General features: G+C 32.4%; 2 protein-coding genes across 2 annotated transcripts in view; one reads left to right on the top strand and one right to left on the bottom strand.

Annotated features, from left to right (window-relative positions):
* Positions 1-342, bottom strand: part of LOC127704969 (RNA polymerase-associated protein CTR9 homolog) — a 56956-nt gene extending 56614 nt beyond the window's left edge. The window contains exon 1 of the mRNA XM_052209209.1: positions 210-342. Within this exon, the coding sequence (XP_052065169.1) occupies positions 210-251 (42 nt within the window). The 5' untranslated portion in view covers positions 252-342. The remainder of the gene's footprint in view (positions 1-209) is intronic.
* A 2472-nt stretch (positions 343-2814) lies between these two features.
* Positions 2815-14008, top strand: LOC127704983 (uncharacterized). Its single transcript, XM_052209234.1, has 5 exons — positions 2815-2856; positions 3672-3767; positions 8917-9073; positions 11610-11743; positions 13718-14008. The coding sequence occupies exons 1-5, from the start codon at positions 2854-2856 to the stop codon at positions 13952-13954; spliced, it is 627 nt and encodes a 208-aa protein (XP_052065194.1). The 5' UTR covers positions 2815-2853; the 3' UTR covers positions 13955-14008.
* Positions 14009-14731: the final 723 nt, after the last annotated feature.

Below are 14731 nucleotides of genomic sequence, written 5' to 3'. Positions count from 1 at the left end.
ACTTATTAAAACCCAATTGCATTCGGGAGCTCACCAGATAAATATTGCACCTGACTCATATTATTCATATCATAGGTTTTTGCTTTCTCCCAGATTCATGCTTATAATTTAAAATTTTCCCTCGATGTTACAAGGTAAATTTTGGATCAAGATTCAATCCCTATGTCAAGGGTTAATTTTGGATCATGCTGTAACAGATATATAAATACCTCGTCTGTATCCCTTAAAGGGATTTCAATGGAACCCGACATGGTTCAGTTCTGCAGCGTGTAACTATTTTAGAAAACAAAACCATGAACTAATATTCGGCATTGGGCATTCGGATAGTTTTTCTTCAGTGCTCTTCCGCTTCCGTTGTGACTTTATCTTAATACCAAGTTGTGATATTGGCAGTAAAGCACTGCAACGGCTAAAAGTGTCAAATTCGAACGGGCGAGCGTTATTCTCAATCACTGAAACAGTATATTTTAAACATTTGATATATTTAATTTAGATTCATTTGCGTAAAAATAAAAAATATTATAATTTGCCGTCTGTCACCGATATTGGACAGCATGTTTTTTTTTTTCTGTCAATCATGATAACTTCGTCTGTTTTTCACAAAAGAAAAGCAACAATACATATGGGAAAGCCTGTGACATGATATCTTTACTAGTTAGTGCACTATTCCCAGGTAATTTTAGAATTTAAATAAAAAAGATTTGAGATAAGGTATGTGACAGGTATGTGAATATGATTTCTTAAACTGTACCTTTTAATCTCTATTAGTGGACTAATACTGTACACTCCTACAGGTAAATGTTCATCTGATCTAACGGATTAAGAATTTTCATCATGCGCCAAATGCTCCGAGAAAACAGTGCCTAACGTCACAGTACCCGAATTACACCGAGTACCCAAATTGCACATATTCAACAAAAATAGCTGCGAAAATCTAACAAGTTTTCTTTGAGACTAAGTAATTTGTATTTTTATGATTTGACATTATAGACGTCTTTTAACATAGGTAACTATATTCAAATATACAAAAAAAACGTTCACAGTATATATTTCAACAGACGAAGCACACTGGAAAAAGTAAAATCTACTGAACGTCGCCATGCGACGTTCACAAAAAGTCATCTTTTAAAAATGAGCAAATAAAATATGTTATAAGCATCTATTTCTTAAAAAATAAATACTAAGCATGGACTAATGTCAAATTTTCTAAATATTTGAAGAAATAAAACAAAACAACTTTTATTCGATTTTTAAGGATGTGAATTAATTATATATAAAGCATGGTTGCAATTTGGGTACTCCTCATTACAGAATCATGGATCGTTTGGAGGTGGGTCCAAACCCATTTTTCTATGATTCACTATGGGTTCAAAATTAAATTGGTGTAACTATACAGTAAAAAAGGAAACATCTACAAAATAAGCACAGAATGGTAACTTCTGTCTGGATCGTTAAAAAACGTAGGTGAAAAAACTGTCAAAATAGGTGCAATTTGGGTACCCTCACGTTAGTCATCGTGCACTTAGTCGAAATTTAGAAATCATATGTTTGTTCGTTCTTTTAATTTTGATTATGACTCAAATTTAAATTGAAATTTAAACAATCTATATGTACGCGATTTCTTTTTTCTTTTTCTTATTACCATCCCTCATATCAGAACAAAATCAGATAAAGATCTCAATTATTAAATTTTGGTTATATCAATCTATGCTCTGAAATTCTTTTTTTTTATTTATAATCATTAATTTATAAGTATTTCTATCAAGAGGTAAAAAAAAATGAATCGATGTCTCCTAGCCCTTATGATTTGCCTTACTCGTGTAATTCTGAGGATTCCTGCATTGATGCAGATAATCATGCATCACAATTGTCGTCTGAATGTTTCCAATATTTTAACATATCATATATTGATTTTAGAAAAAGCGGATAACGACCGACCTCTCCTGTAACAGTTATAGTAGTAGTTTTCTTATTTATACCAGAGACATGTATTGTAATATTTGTCTCTGTTTTTCACATAATAAAATTTGCACATTTTTTACAAAAACGGGATAAAAGGATAGTCATTACTGGCAACGAGGAAAAGTAAAAAAAAAAACCTCACGAACCTCTCCGTTGCAAAACATTTCGAATTTTTCTCAGTAACCGTTGAAGCCGCAAACACGAATATTCACTATGGTCTTTACGAAGTAATCATAACTGTTGGTTTTGTTATGGACTCGATTAAAATACAAACACAAATATCGCACACAAAAGCAGTTTTTTTCTGAAGAGCCAAAAATTGAAACATTTTGTTCATAAAAGACCGACGTCATTAAACCTACATGGTACATACCAACAAATTGTACATCTCTGTCGATCTGTTTTCCAATATGGCCATCATTGGGAATTTAGTTTTACAAACTATATTTAGTGAAGTATTGCAAATAAAATTGAGAATGGAAATGGCGAATGTGTAAAAGAGACATCAACCCGACCAAAGAGCAGAAAACAGCACAAGGCCACCAATGGTTCTTCAACACAGCGAGAAAATCCCGCACCCGGAGGCGGACTTAAGCTGGCCCCTAAACAAAAATGTGTACTAGTTCAGTAAAAATGGACGTCACACTTAACTCCGAAACATAATTATAATAGAACTGAAATTTAAAAAACATACAAGACTAACTAAGGCAAGAGGCTCCAACATACAAGAAGGGAAGTAACGGAACGAATATGAATTCTGAAAAGAGCTAGTTAAAACGTTAATCAAACGTCAAATCAAATAGCAGCAACGCCTGTCTAACGTCACAATAAACTCGTAGTAACAAGTTTTCTTGCTATCTGCACAAAAGGGCTGGCGACTTTCCGAACAATATGGTAAGTTTTTATTTATTTATCGGATATGTAATATCAGTTGGTCTCGAGAGAATAATTTTGAGACACTATCAAGATGGAACAAATTAAAAATTCGATTATTGCTTTTGAGTCGATTCTAAGTCTGTCGATGGACTGACTGCATGCTGCAATCAATGAGGATATAATAAACCGACCAATTACCAAAATTCTTAATTGGCATGTTTTTACTCTCAGTAGTGAAACCTTCGGAATTTACAAACTTGACAAACATGAATAATTATAATTTTTTAAGGACATTTTAAGCTCATGTGTTCCTTAGATATTTTCGATTTTTTTTTTTGTGTATTTCTCTTAAACGTTCAATGTTGATACATTTGACTTTATGTTGTTTATTTTCGAACATCATTGGCGAGTTCACTCATGGTCGTGATTAAACTCTTTTGAAAGCTAATTGTAGCATGTCCCTTTGGAAGATGGGAGGCATGAAGAACCCCATTTACATTTTTTTTTATTTTCCTTTGTGTTTTTTTGTGTATATTGAAGAGGTTAAATTGATTTTTGACTTACGAATTTGCAATTGCATTGAACTATAACCGATAATTACTCCTAACTAGACATTTCCACTTAATATACTTATCTGTTCAAGCAAGATTTGAATTTAATCTCATCAATGGAAAGTTAATGATGGAAACTGACTGCTATCGTTACTATTAATCAACAACCTTTTGCAATCGATACCCTCATCAACAAAGTATGTACATATCTAATCATGGTATTTTCTGTAGAGACTTTTATCTTTACTCATACGGCTATAGAATTCATTGATTTGATTTCAGAAGGAACAGGCAGTGCCAACCAAGGGAAAATCGGAAGAAGTTATACAATCAGATACAGAAAATGGTGGAAACTCTCATGCTGAAACTTTATTCCAGGTAATTTTAGATTTTTGTAAACTGCTATTGCTATACTTTGGGGAACTCTACAAAACTTTGCATACGATCCTCTTCTTTAGGATACAACTTACAATGAATGAAACTTCAATTGTCATTTATGTTACCTGTAAACTATTCATTTTCTGGCGCAAATGAAATATTGCATAACTTCAATTGTCATTTATGTTACCTGTAAACTATTCATTTTCTGGCGCAAATGAAATATTGCATTTTTTTTTAATTGACACAAATGCAATTCGACCGTGTTTTCGTTAAATTCTTTTTCAGTATTTATTTTAACTTTAAAGATTAAAAACAATTCCTTATACATCGTTTTTGATCTCGTGTAAGGAGGCAATAATTTCAACCAAAATTGGAGTAAAAAAAAGTATGAAAACTCTCGGGTTCAAATTGCTCTTTTACTATATTTAGCAACACACTGCTATGTCCATTTTAACTCTGAAAATAAATCAGTTAAAACCAAGCATGAAGGACTAAATGAGAGAACGAAATAGACAAACTTTCTCCTAATTTGATACCATTTAGTATTGGCGATGAGAGGTATTAAATTGTCACAGTATACTGATGATTTCATCCCCTTGTTTACAGTTCCATTGACGTATTCCCCACTTTTATTTTTACGTATACAGTCAAAATGTACAAATTGATATAAATTACAAACTAAAATATATAAAAATAAATTCCCAAACACAATTTTGAGATTAGCCTCTGTAAACTGGTGTTCTTAATATACATAAACTCATCATAGATACCAGGATTAAAATTGTGTAAGCAATACGTGCGTTACGCCTACAAAGGAATCATCAGTGACGCTCCTATCAAACAAATTAAACAAGACAAAGAAGTACGAAGAGCATTGAGGACCAAAAATTCCGAAAGGTTTTGCCAAATACATATAAGGTAATATATTCCTGGTGGTAAAATTAATGCACAATCCATCATAAAGTTCTTGTCTTTTTTTTCAATTTATCTTTCAATCCTTTCTTTTCAATATTTTTTGTTGTATTGTCAGTCTTAAACATTTTGGGAGGTGTGATGTGTGAAGTTTACAGTTGCTTACGCCACTGAATGTCGGGATTTCCCCCAAATTATTTATCATCTATATATATTTGACATTTTGTTGGGACAAGATTTATTTTGGGAAAGGCTAGTTGATACTGAATCATATGATCCATATACTAAATAGCTAACAAAGTTTCGGACAGTATTGCAGTATTTTTCAAACATTTACTTGTGATCGACGGTAAATCGTGAAGGGTTCTTAACAGTTCGATAATTAGAGCTTCGTTTGTTTCTAGCGTTGCAGATTGATAACCCCTTTGTTTAAAAGAGTTATCTGGTTACTGAAGCCGACTGCTGTATAGGTATTTGATTTCTGTACAGGTATTGTGTTCAAATTGATTTAGTGCACTGCAACAGCTGATGCCAGCTATGATCAACAATGCTTCCGTTAAAATCATTGTACATGGAATTTTAATTAGGAACCGACGTTTTGATTTTCCGCAATCTCAACAGAATAAATTACTCATTGAAAAACAAACGAACAGATATTTTTTTGGCCTGTTCTTTTGATACCAGCCTGGACCAAAGTAAAAAGTTCAGTCGATCTTTAAAGTTGAAAACAATATCTTTAAGGTCCGATACTATTGATATTATCTGGCTGTGCAATTATTGACCGTTAACTATTTGTGCTAATATTACGTCTAAAGAAAACAATAGACAAGACAATTTATGATGTCTGTTTCGTTCTTTCTGACCAAAGCATATATACATGTACGTTTACTATCTTAAGATGTAAAAATGGTGTTAGAGTGTCTTCAAGCATTGGACGAAACTGGACGCGAATGAATTTAGACTATCTTTGAAGCTTATAAAGTGAAATAGCCAAAGAAAACACCTCGAAAGTTTAACGGTCTGCACCATAACTTTGTTGTCACAATCCCGTCCGCCATTTACCGTTGAAATGACTTATCGCTGAAATGACTTAATTGTATCGCTGAGACATTGGATATTAACATTACTTGAGCAACACGACGGATGTGACCGGTGGCATAGAGATTACTTAATTATCTTTTTAGAGCACACCTGGGTTTTTTTAGTGGGGATTCTTGTTGCATTCTTTTTTTAATTCCATGGTTTTCTTTTTAACTTGTTTCTATCGGTTTCAATTTCTAGAAAACGATTGATTCCTTTATTTGTATTTCAAGTTACAATATTCTCCCTTGTCATAATCAAAGAGAATCACGATAACATAATCCTCTTTTTGGATATTTATCAATCTACTTTTATTAAATGCCTCAACAGCCAATATTGTCACACGACTTGTATATGAGTATCACGGCGACTACCACTTGTAGACCAGTAATTGCATATAATTTCAGTTTTCCGCCTGTTATGTGGTGTTCTTATATCTATTTGTATCGCGAGTCTTTAGTAATGTATCGTAGATCCTTATTTATCATGTTTATCTTTTTGTTGTTTATTCAACTTTTGTTTACGGTATTTTCTGTTCTTAATTTTTTATTTTTTGCACCCTTGTTTTCTTCTTATATTTTCTTATTGGTCGTTTATATATGATTAACTCTCTTCCTGAACCATTAAGAGTTTATACTAGTATGATACGGTACGGTTGTCCTTTCTTTGAGGCATCAAGAAGAACTTAATTAGGCAAATTAAGTGACGGAAAAAGATGACTTATCTATAATCATCCTAACAATACAGAACATAGCATCGTGGAAATTCAGAAAACCAAAATATATTTTCCATAACTAAGAAAATAAAACAGAATAAAATCCCTTTTAGAATGACTATATAATATATATATGTTGATATTCCGACTGTTAATTGTACATATTTGCTTTTGGTTACTTAAATCTTAGTTGAGTTGTAAGTAAGACAACAAAATAAGTAATCGAGATCTGAAATAAGTAGACCTCATAGACATGACATAGAAGTTTAATCTAAAGTTGGTACATATGAAGAGCTTAAAGTTTGTACATATCGAGAGCTTAAAGTCGGTACATATATATGTAGAGGTTAAAGTCGGTACATATGTAGAGCTTAAAGTCGGTACATATGTAGAGCTAAACGTTGGTTTGTAGAGCTTTATGTCCTCTACATTAAGTTGAATTCGGTCATTTAAAGCAGTCCATTCTGTAAGTTCTAGTTTGGATCAGCAGTAAGTCATGTTACTTATGTAGGTATTAAACATTTTCCGTATGTCAAAAACAAAATTACTGACCATTCAAGTTTTATACTCTCAACTTGACTACCCAACACAGGAACACGGACTTACATATGCGGTATAATAAACAATTTTAACAGCTGAAATATTTAAATGTGTACTCAGTTGTTAAATGCTAATTTTGTCTGTTTGTTAGTGAACTAGATATATGAATTGTAAACATAGAAAGAAACTTATCAATCAGATTTTCCAGTCACGCCGTTAATTTGTGTTCTATGATTTCATTGGCTCCTTATATAACTATTATTATTCCCTACATGGTTAGAAAAGAAACATAATATTGATTTTAAACAAACATTTTTGCAAATATGCAAACTTGACTTCCTAGTTATTTATGCACACGCAAGTATGGTGTAATTAAAGTGTAGACTCCATATAAAAATAAGGAGATGAGGTATCCAGTCTGTTTCATTAACACATTACAGCTAGGGTGTTTTGCTTATTGGCGTTGAAGTTAAAGATTTACTGAAGCATATTTTTCATTTGTATAGATTAAAAAGGTAAAAATATGGGGTAGATGGTGAAGAGCCACAAAAACAAATAACTATGCAAAAGAAAACAAAGAAACGAAATTGGAAGCGTTTAATAATGTTACCAAATACTTGGTATAGATAGAAATAAACAAAGATGTAGGACCAATTTTCCTTGTACTTGTTTCACACACAAAGCCAACATCTAAAAGTTGTCAAATCGTACTGGAATTTGGATATTAAAGAGTCTTTATCAGGTACTTAACACCGTATTTCCCAATTGAACATATTTACATAAAATCAAAATGCTATCCAGCGCTGTATGTTGTTGTTGGAGGATTTTTTGTTGTAAAATTTTGCATCGAAGGACGAAGCTTACCAAAATGAATTAATTTATATGCGAAAGCCAATATGTAGCCTTACTTCCAACATAATTTTGGTTTTGGTTAACTATGTCCTTCTCATAAGTTTTTTGATAAATACTCATATTTTCCTAAATCTGTCAAAACTGCTATCTGCCTTTATAATTTGGTGATCTGTTTGGAAATGAGCTATAATATTGTTAGAACCTCGAAGTACCAACATTAGGCTGTGATGCAATGCATTTACAATGAATTTAAGTAAAGATCGAAAGACGTTTTGAAAATGTCCCTAGTGTGATATAAATTCATGGTAAATTGGTCATACCACTTTTAAAATATTGTAGTTTCATAGCTGGCTAAAACATTCTTAAAGTGGTTTTTTTGCAATGGCTGATTACTGCAAAAAGGTAGATCAATAATATTTCTAGTTGATTAGCGTTTTGTATACATCATGAACATACCAAGCTAATCAAATCAATGTGACATTCTCACGACATATGGTCAATCGTTCTAGAGTTAATTATGTAAGTAATGAGTTTATAGCAATATCCCGTACACACAAACTAATATATGTCACATCATAAAACTTATTAGTTATTGCATTTCAAAGACTTAAGATACAACTATCCTTTATAAGTGAGATATTTTCATGACCAAATATATATAGAGGGTTTATCTGGATTTCTTTTAACAGAAGACAGAAGGAGTACCTATAGGAAGTTTAAAACGGTAAAATTTCAATATTGTCATAAAAAACGACACCAACATTTTCTGAATGATCTTTTCCTGTTGATTACGTTTCCGTTTTTAAGATAACTGTAATGTGGAGAAAAACGACATACAGTACATGCGTACGACGTCATATTTGTATAATGTTACTAATAGGCTATTATTTTAGGTCCTTAATGGCCATGTATCCCGTAACGTTTCTACTTATTTGTACATTCCTGGCTTTCAAATGTTTCGGTTTGAGCGTTCCTGGTGAAGGTAAATCCAGAAAAAACGCTTGAACGCAATTCATTTATAAACAGTTATCTTCATTTAATTTACAGCTGAGTTCGTTAGGCGAATTACTCAGAGACAGCATCGAAGCTGGAGAATTAGTGACGAAAAGGAACTGGTGGAGTAAAAAGTCTAAATCTCCACCACCAGATCCCAGAGAATTTGGCATAGACGATAACATAGGATCATTTATGTCATGGAACAAAGGTAGGATAACAACAAAGTTTGATTTCTCTAATAGATATTTTATAAAAGACTTTAGTCTAAACCTTCAGAAGATCCAGGAGAATTTGGTATAGACAATAACGTAGGACCATTTATTTCATCAACAATGGTAGGATAACAAAAACTTTGATATCTCTTATAGATATTTAAACTTCTGAATTATATAATTGCTTCAGCTTGACTTGGAAGTCAAAGCTGTCGCATACAGCGACATCTATTACTATTAGACCTGTTAAAAATATAAAATGATTTGCATTATATATGTTACATGCATTTTCTAAATTTAAACATTTTGTAAAATGACTAAATTTTCAGGCAATTTATAAAATGCCTAAACTTGACAGGCATTATATATATAAAATGACTTGAAATACCTAGTCATTTTGTAAAATGACTGAAATTTTGAAACAAAATGCAACAAGTTGCTGTTCACTTTCATGTAATTTGCAAAAAAAAAGGATAATTATCATTGAGATGCATATGACCAAAAACACAATATCTTGCACAGAAAGAAAACTAATAGTTCCGTAAAATTGAGTTTATTCTTCAAAAACCAGCTGGGAAAGTTTGTGTTCTTTTAAGTGAAACTACGTTAAGTATGTACTCACTCTGTATTTCAGTTAGTACTTTTATAAACTTCTTGTCACGATGACAGAAGGACACATTGATCTTACAAAAGAACAAAGTTTACGAACGAATTTTTAGAAAATCCTAGATTCAAATAGAAGTGTGTAATATTAAGCAGAGAAACAAAGCATCTTTTTATATTGACTGATTGTTGTTTGTTGCACTCAGTAGCACATATTTCATGCATATTTTAAGACGAAAACAAATTGATAATAAATCAAAGAGGTAAATTCTACAATGAATTGACCCAGATAAAAGACAGGAATTTTGACAGCCGCTTGAAATGAAGGTATTTTGAATAGGGATAGAAAAGTTGCCTAGAACTACAAGGCCGTTTTTGGTTGTGATGCAGAGATATGAGTATCTTCATCTTCACTGCCTCAATGGAGTTGGTGTATACAATCTAATGAATTAATGCGACCGTAGTTAACCGTTGTTAAAATCTCGAAAATCGATTAAGAAGAGACAAATAACGGTGCATTGACTGGGTAAGCGTCTTCTGCTATGGATGCCGCACCGGACATGCGTATATCTGCTTCAGTCTGTTAAATGCTCAAAAACTAATCATGCTAATGTGACTTTGAATCTTTTGGGACCACATGAAAAAGAAGATACTCATGTGTGTGCTTTTTGCGAAACGCAATGCTGTGTTTTATCAGAAAAAGTATTGACAAAGCTGTAAGCTGAATGTGTGATGATCATGGTTTCGCCAGATGTGGTTGTAGTACTTAGACCAGATTTTACGCCAAACGATGAATTTAAAAAAAACAAAAACAACAAGGACAAATGTGTAACAGACCCTGCAATCCAAACGATATATGAAATAACAAATAATTGTCGAGTTCGGTGCTTGAGGGAATTTTAAATAATTCAGTAGAATTTTTTTTAATTACTGAAACTCTTAAAACGCATGCTTTACAATTCAGTAATGATTAGAGATAAAACTGTTCTGTTGTTCGATAATTGTCTCTGTGAATATTTCATTCTATAAAATAATTTCAGGCGTTTTGTAAAATACCTGAAAAAAATCAGTCATTGGATGAGATGCATGAATCTTACAGGCTTTTAAGAAAATGTCTAAAGATTTTATGAAATTTACCAAATTCCTAAATATAGAAAATGCCTGTAACATATACATTTATTGAAGAATATATACTTGGCAATTAAGCAATTGTAGTTTATATATAACTCTTTGAGGAGGGAAATGAAGTTATTTATTATAGGACTTTTTTCCTTTTTTCCACTCGCATTTTTACAGGAAATAGTTATGGAAAGACAAACAAAGCGAGAAAAATGAAGGCACAAACGATAAAGAAAGATCAAAAAGGTAGTTGTTCTATGCAATAGTGTTCTTGTGATCGTCAGTTTGTATCAGAAAACGTATTGAATAGTTTTACATGTGACGCTGAAATCTCAAGACATAATTCCGTTTCATATAAATGTCTAACAAGGGACCCTATATGATAGCAACTAAAGTCAGTACACTCTTTTTATATAGTTTACAAAGCGTTGCTAATGTCGGGATTTAACTCAACACCTTTGAACGCAACACACGTAGCAGACACTTAGAGGACGCCAAAATTGACACGAGACAGTTTTGGCAATTCTTTATAAATATCTATTGAATTAATTTCCCCTTATTCAGTTATGTATATTTTGATTTTCAAAATTTTAGTATTCCTGATGAAACAAATTATGTATGTATGTCTTGATTTAAAGTGATTAACTACCACAGAATAAACAGTTGTTTAATACAAGCTTGAAAGAAAGAAAAACTGCATGATTGGAGGTAACACAGAGTTATCTCGCCGAAACTCTAGGTTTTGATTTCATATTCATTCAAATCGAGATAAATGCTATTACATTTGCCGTGTATTTGTTTTTTTTACAGACGACTTCCAGGACGATCAAGAAATGAACGAAAGAAATAGGTTAAATTCAAAATTGCCACATATTCTACAAAAGCAAAAAAGGTTAGAAGAATTTGACAAAGCCGAAAAAGTGAGAATAGCTAAGCAAGATAAGGTAAGATGTCCCATTCAAACTTCTAGAGAAACATAACTTTTTATCTTAACACTGAAGTAATTAAATAGATATAAGAATATGTGGTATGAGTGCAAATGAGACAACTCTCCATCCAAGTCACAATTTGTAAAAGTAAACCATTATAGTTCAAAGTACGGCCTTCAACACGGAGCCTTGGCTCACACCGAACAGCAAGCTATAAAGGGCCCCAAAAATGACTAGTGTAAAACAATTCAAACAGGAAAACCAACGGTCTAATCTATATAAAAAACGAGAAACGAGAAACACTTATTAACCAAATCAACAAACGACAACCACTGAACATCAGGTTCCTGACTTAGGACATGTGCAAACAAATGCAGCGGGTTTAAACGATTTAATAGGCGTCAACCTTCACCCTACCTGACTGAAACAATAGTGTAAAAGCCAATATAATTTCTCATGTAAAATGAACTTTGTTTTAGCTCGTATTCTTCTATGGTCAGATATATCCCAAATCTATGCATTCATTACAACTATATACTTTTAAATGCACGTAATGCCTTAGGTAAAACCGCAGTGGGTAAAACATGGCAGGTAAAAGATACATACACAAATTTTTGTTAGAAATACACCGTTTCAGGATTTTAAGTAATCTGGGTAGTACATTAAAAGCAATCACACCAAAAACAGGTAAGAAGGTACTCGAAAACTATAGTCAAAGAGCCACTGAATACATCATGAACGAAAAAAAAAAATATCGAAATACAAACAACAGTGTACAAAACATAACATAGAAATTTAAAGACTAATAAAAAACCACTAAAATACCGAGATGTACTAAGCTGTTTCAAAGCGGCAAGCAGATTCCGTTCCAATAGTTGCAATCTTCTCACGACAAGTACAACTTTAGGAAATGAGGACAAGCTTTTGGCTACGAAAAACTGTATAAATCCAAATTTCTAACTAGTTAAAAATGTCATTAACTAAAGATATCCATCCACGGCGTAATATTATTATTTTCGTTTTACTGTACGGACAATGAAATTACCATTAATACCTTTGATTCTAAGCTCAATGAAAGAAGCTGGATCTAGGGCAGAATTCAGAAATATATACAAATATCTCTTTTTATTCATACAAATACAATGATAAATCAAATGAATTTGTTCCAACTTAGTCTCCATAAAATAATTAAGCGCATGCAATTACTAAAATTTGGAACTGATATAGATAGTTTTGTAAAGGTAATAGTGCATTCGACTCCAATCTTAATTGTGTAGGATTGTCAGTTTTCCTACCAACGGTCGGTGGTTCTCTCCGGGCACTCCGGCTTCCTAAAACCAATCAAAGTGCTTGTAAGCACTGAAGGGTAAAGATTGCTTTAATTTATCAGTGGGAAGCAAAATTAAATACCGTATTGTATAAGGCATTGGTTTATAGTTGATTTAACTACAATTCTAGACAAAGGAAGATAACTCCAATTTTTAAAGATGACTTTAACAACGACATCATTGATATTTTTAGAACAGATATTAGATTCCTGCACCTTGCAAAAGTTATGTAATTTTCTTGACAAGTATAACATCATTTTGTGACTTGAATATCTGAGCATATATTACATTGATAAATTTCTGGAAATGTTCATGGATAGGATTTATAGAATGTTATGATCAATGCACTATATTTTGTGTATCTCAAAGGTAGTGATAAGCCTTGGAAGATTTAGATATCAAGTCGGTACCATAGGGTTTTGATTGCATTTCATGCAATCTTTACCCAATAAAAACTGACCGCCACGAAATAACCAACAGTGCTGAAAGTAGTGTAAACCACCAGTCAATTAATCAGTGTAATGGTAAGAGAGAGTGCCATTTGAATAACTGTTAACTAAGTTGATTTTAATTCTACGATTTTTATTTTTACAAATTCTATAGTTTGTAAAATTATGTGTTATACCGTGAATTAATATTATGCTGTTATGTTGTGTTTTAGGCACTTGATGAAATTGACACTTTATTAGCAAAGTTAGAAAAAGAAGAACAAAAGAATGTAAAGAAATCATATATTACAAAGCAAAACAAGCCAAACACAAAGGATGATATGTTGAAATGGGACGATGACCAAAACCGTACAAACCTTCAGAAACCAATCACATATCATGATTCTTTAACGGACAGTTTAGATAAACTTCTTGAAGATATAGAAGAGCAAATAGATGACAGATTATAAGAATAGTTTTTTTTTCAAATTGTTAAATAAAATTTTGTTACTTACAAGTTATAATTTTTATATGATTATAAAATTTCCCTTTTCACTGTCATATTTCCATCTTAAGTTTACAATTTCGATTTTATGCCCCCGCCGTAGCCGACGGATGCATTAAGTGTTTCCCTAGACCGTCGATCCTTCAGTCTTTCTGCCCTCCCGTCTTTCCGTTCGTCCGTCCGTCCCATTTTCTTTTGTTTGAAACTTGAGCAGGGGCATTGTGTCCTCGTACACATTCTTCTTTTATTTTTTGTGTGTCTTTGATCTGTGTAGTCTCGTCTATGGCCTCTTTTCAGTATTACTATTATATCATTTTTAACTCTTCAAACAATTAAGGACAATTATGGACAAAGACAAAGACAAGTAATAAAGATCAAACTTGATTTAAGATTTTTGGCTTTACAAACACATGAAAGACACATAGAACAAAAAGTTTTATCATTTTCAACCAAATCAGCATAGAAAAAACACAAACACACCACCAACTAAAATAGTTAATTGATTGACAGCTTTCTTGATGTAAACACGAAATTTGATGGGCTAATTAAACTCTTTGGCATGCACTGAAGTCTCCATCAACTGTAAAATCTCCGATCTCTAGATCATTTGTCAAAAATCAAAAGAAGCCAAGTGAGGCTACAAACAAAAGACCTCTTACTTGGGTGGAAAACACGATTTAGGAATACGAGTCAAACTGGTTTGATGCTTCTTGTAAGCTTATTAAGATAGCAGAGGTTATTG

Source organism: Mytilus californianus, unplaced genomic scaffold, assembly GCF_021869535.1.
Source record: "Mytilus californianus isolate M0D057914Y unplaced genomic scaffold, xbMytCali1.0.p SCAF_6, whole genome shotgun sequence".
NCBI classification, from domain to species: domain Eukaryota; kingdom Metazoa; phylum Mollusca; class Bivalvia; order Mytilida; family Mytilidae; genus Mytilus; species Mytilus californianus.
The sequence above is the reverse complement of the archived record's forward strand: the minus strand, read 5'-3'. Positions and strand labels throughout refer to the sequence as shown.

What these genes read in the sequence shown, in the direction of transcription:
- LOC127704983 (XM_052209234.1), top strand. An exon ending in ATGCTGAAACTTTATTCCAG is followed by an intron (nt 3,768 to 8,916) that starts GTAATTTTAGAT and finishes TTTAATTTACAG; the next exon opens with CTGAGTTCGTTAGGCGAATT. An exon ending in ATTTATGTCATGGAACAAAG is followed by an intron (nt 9,074 to 11,609) that starts GTAGGATAACAA and finishes TTTTTTTTACAG; the next exon opens with ACGACTTCCAGGACGATCAA.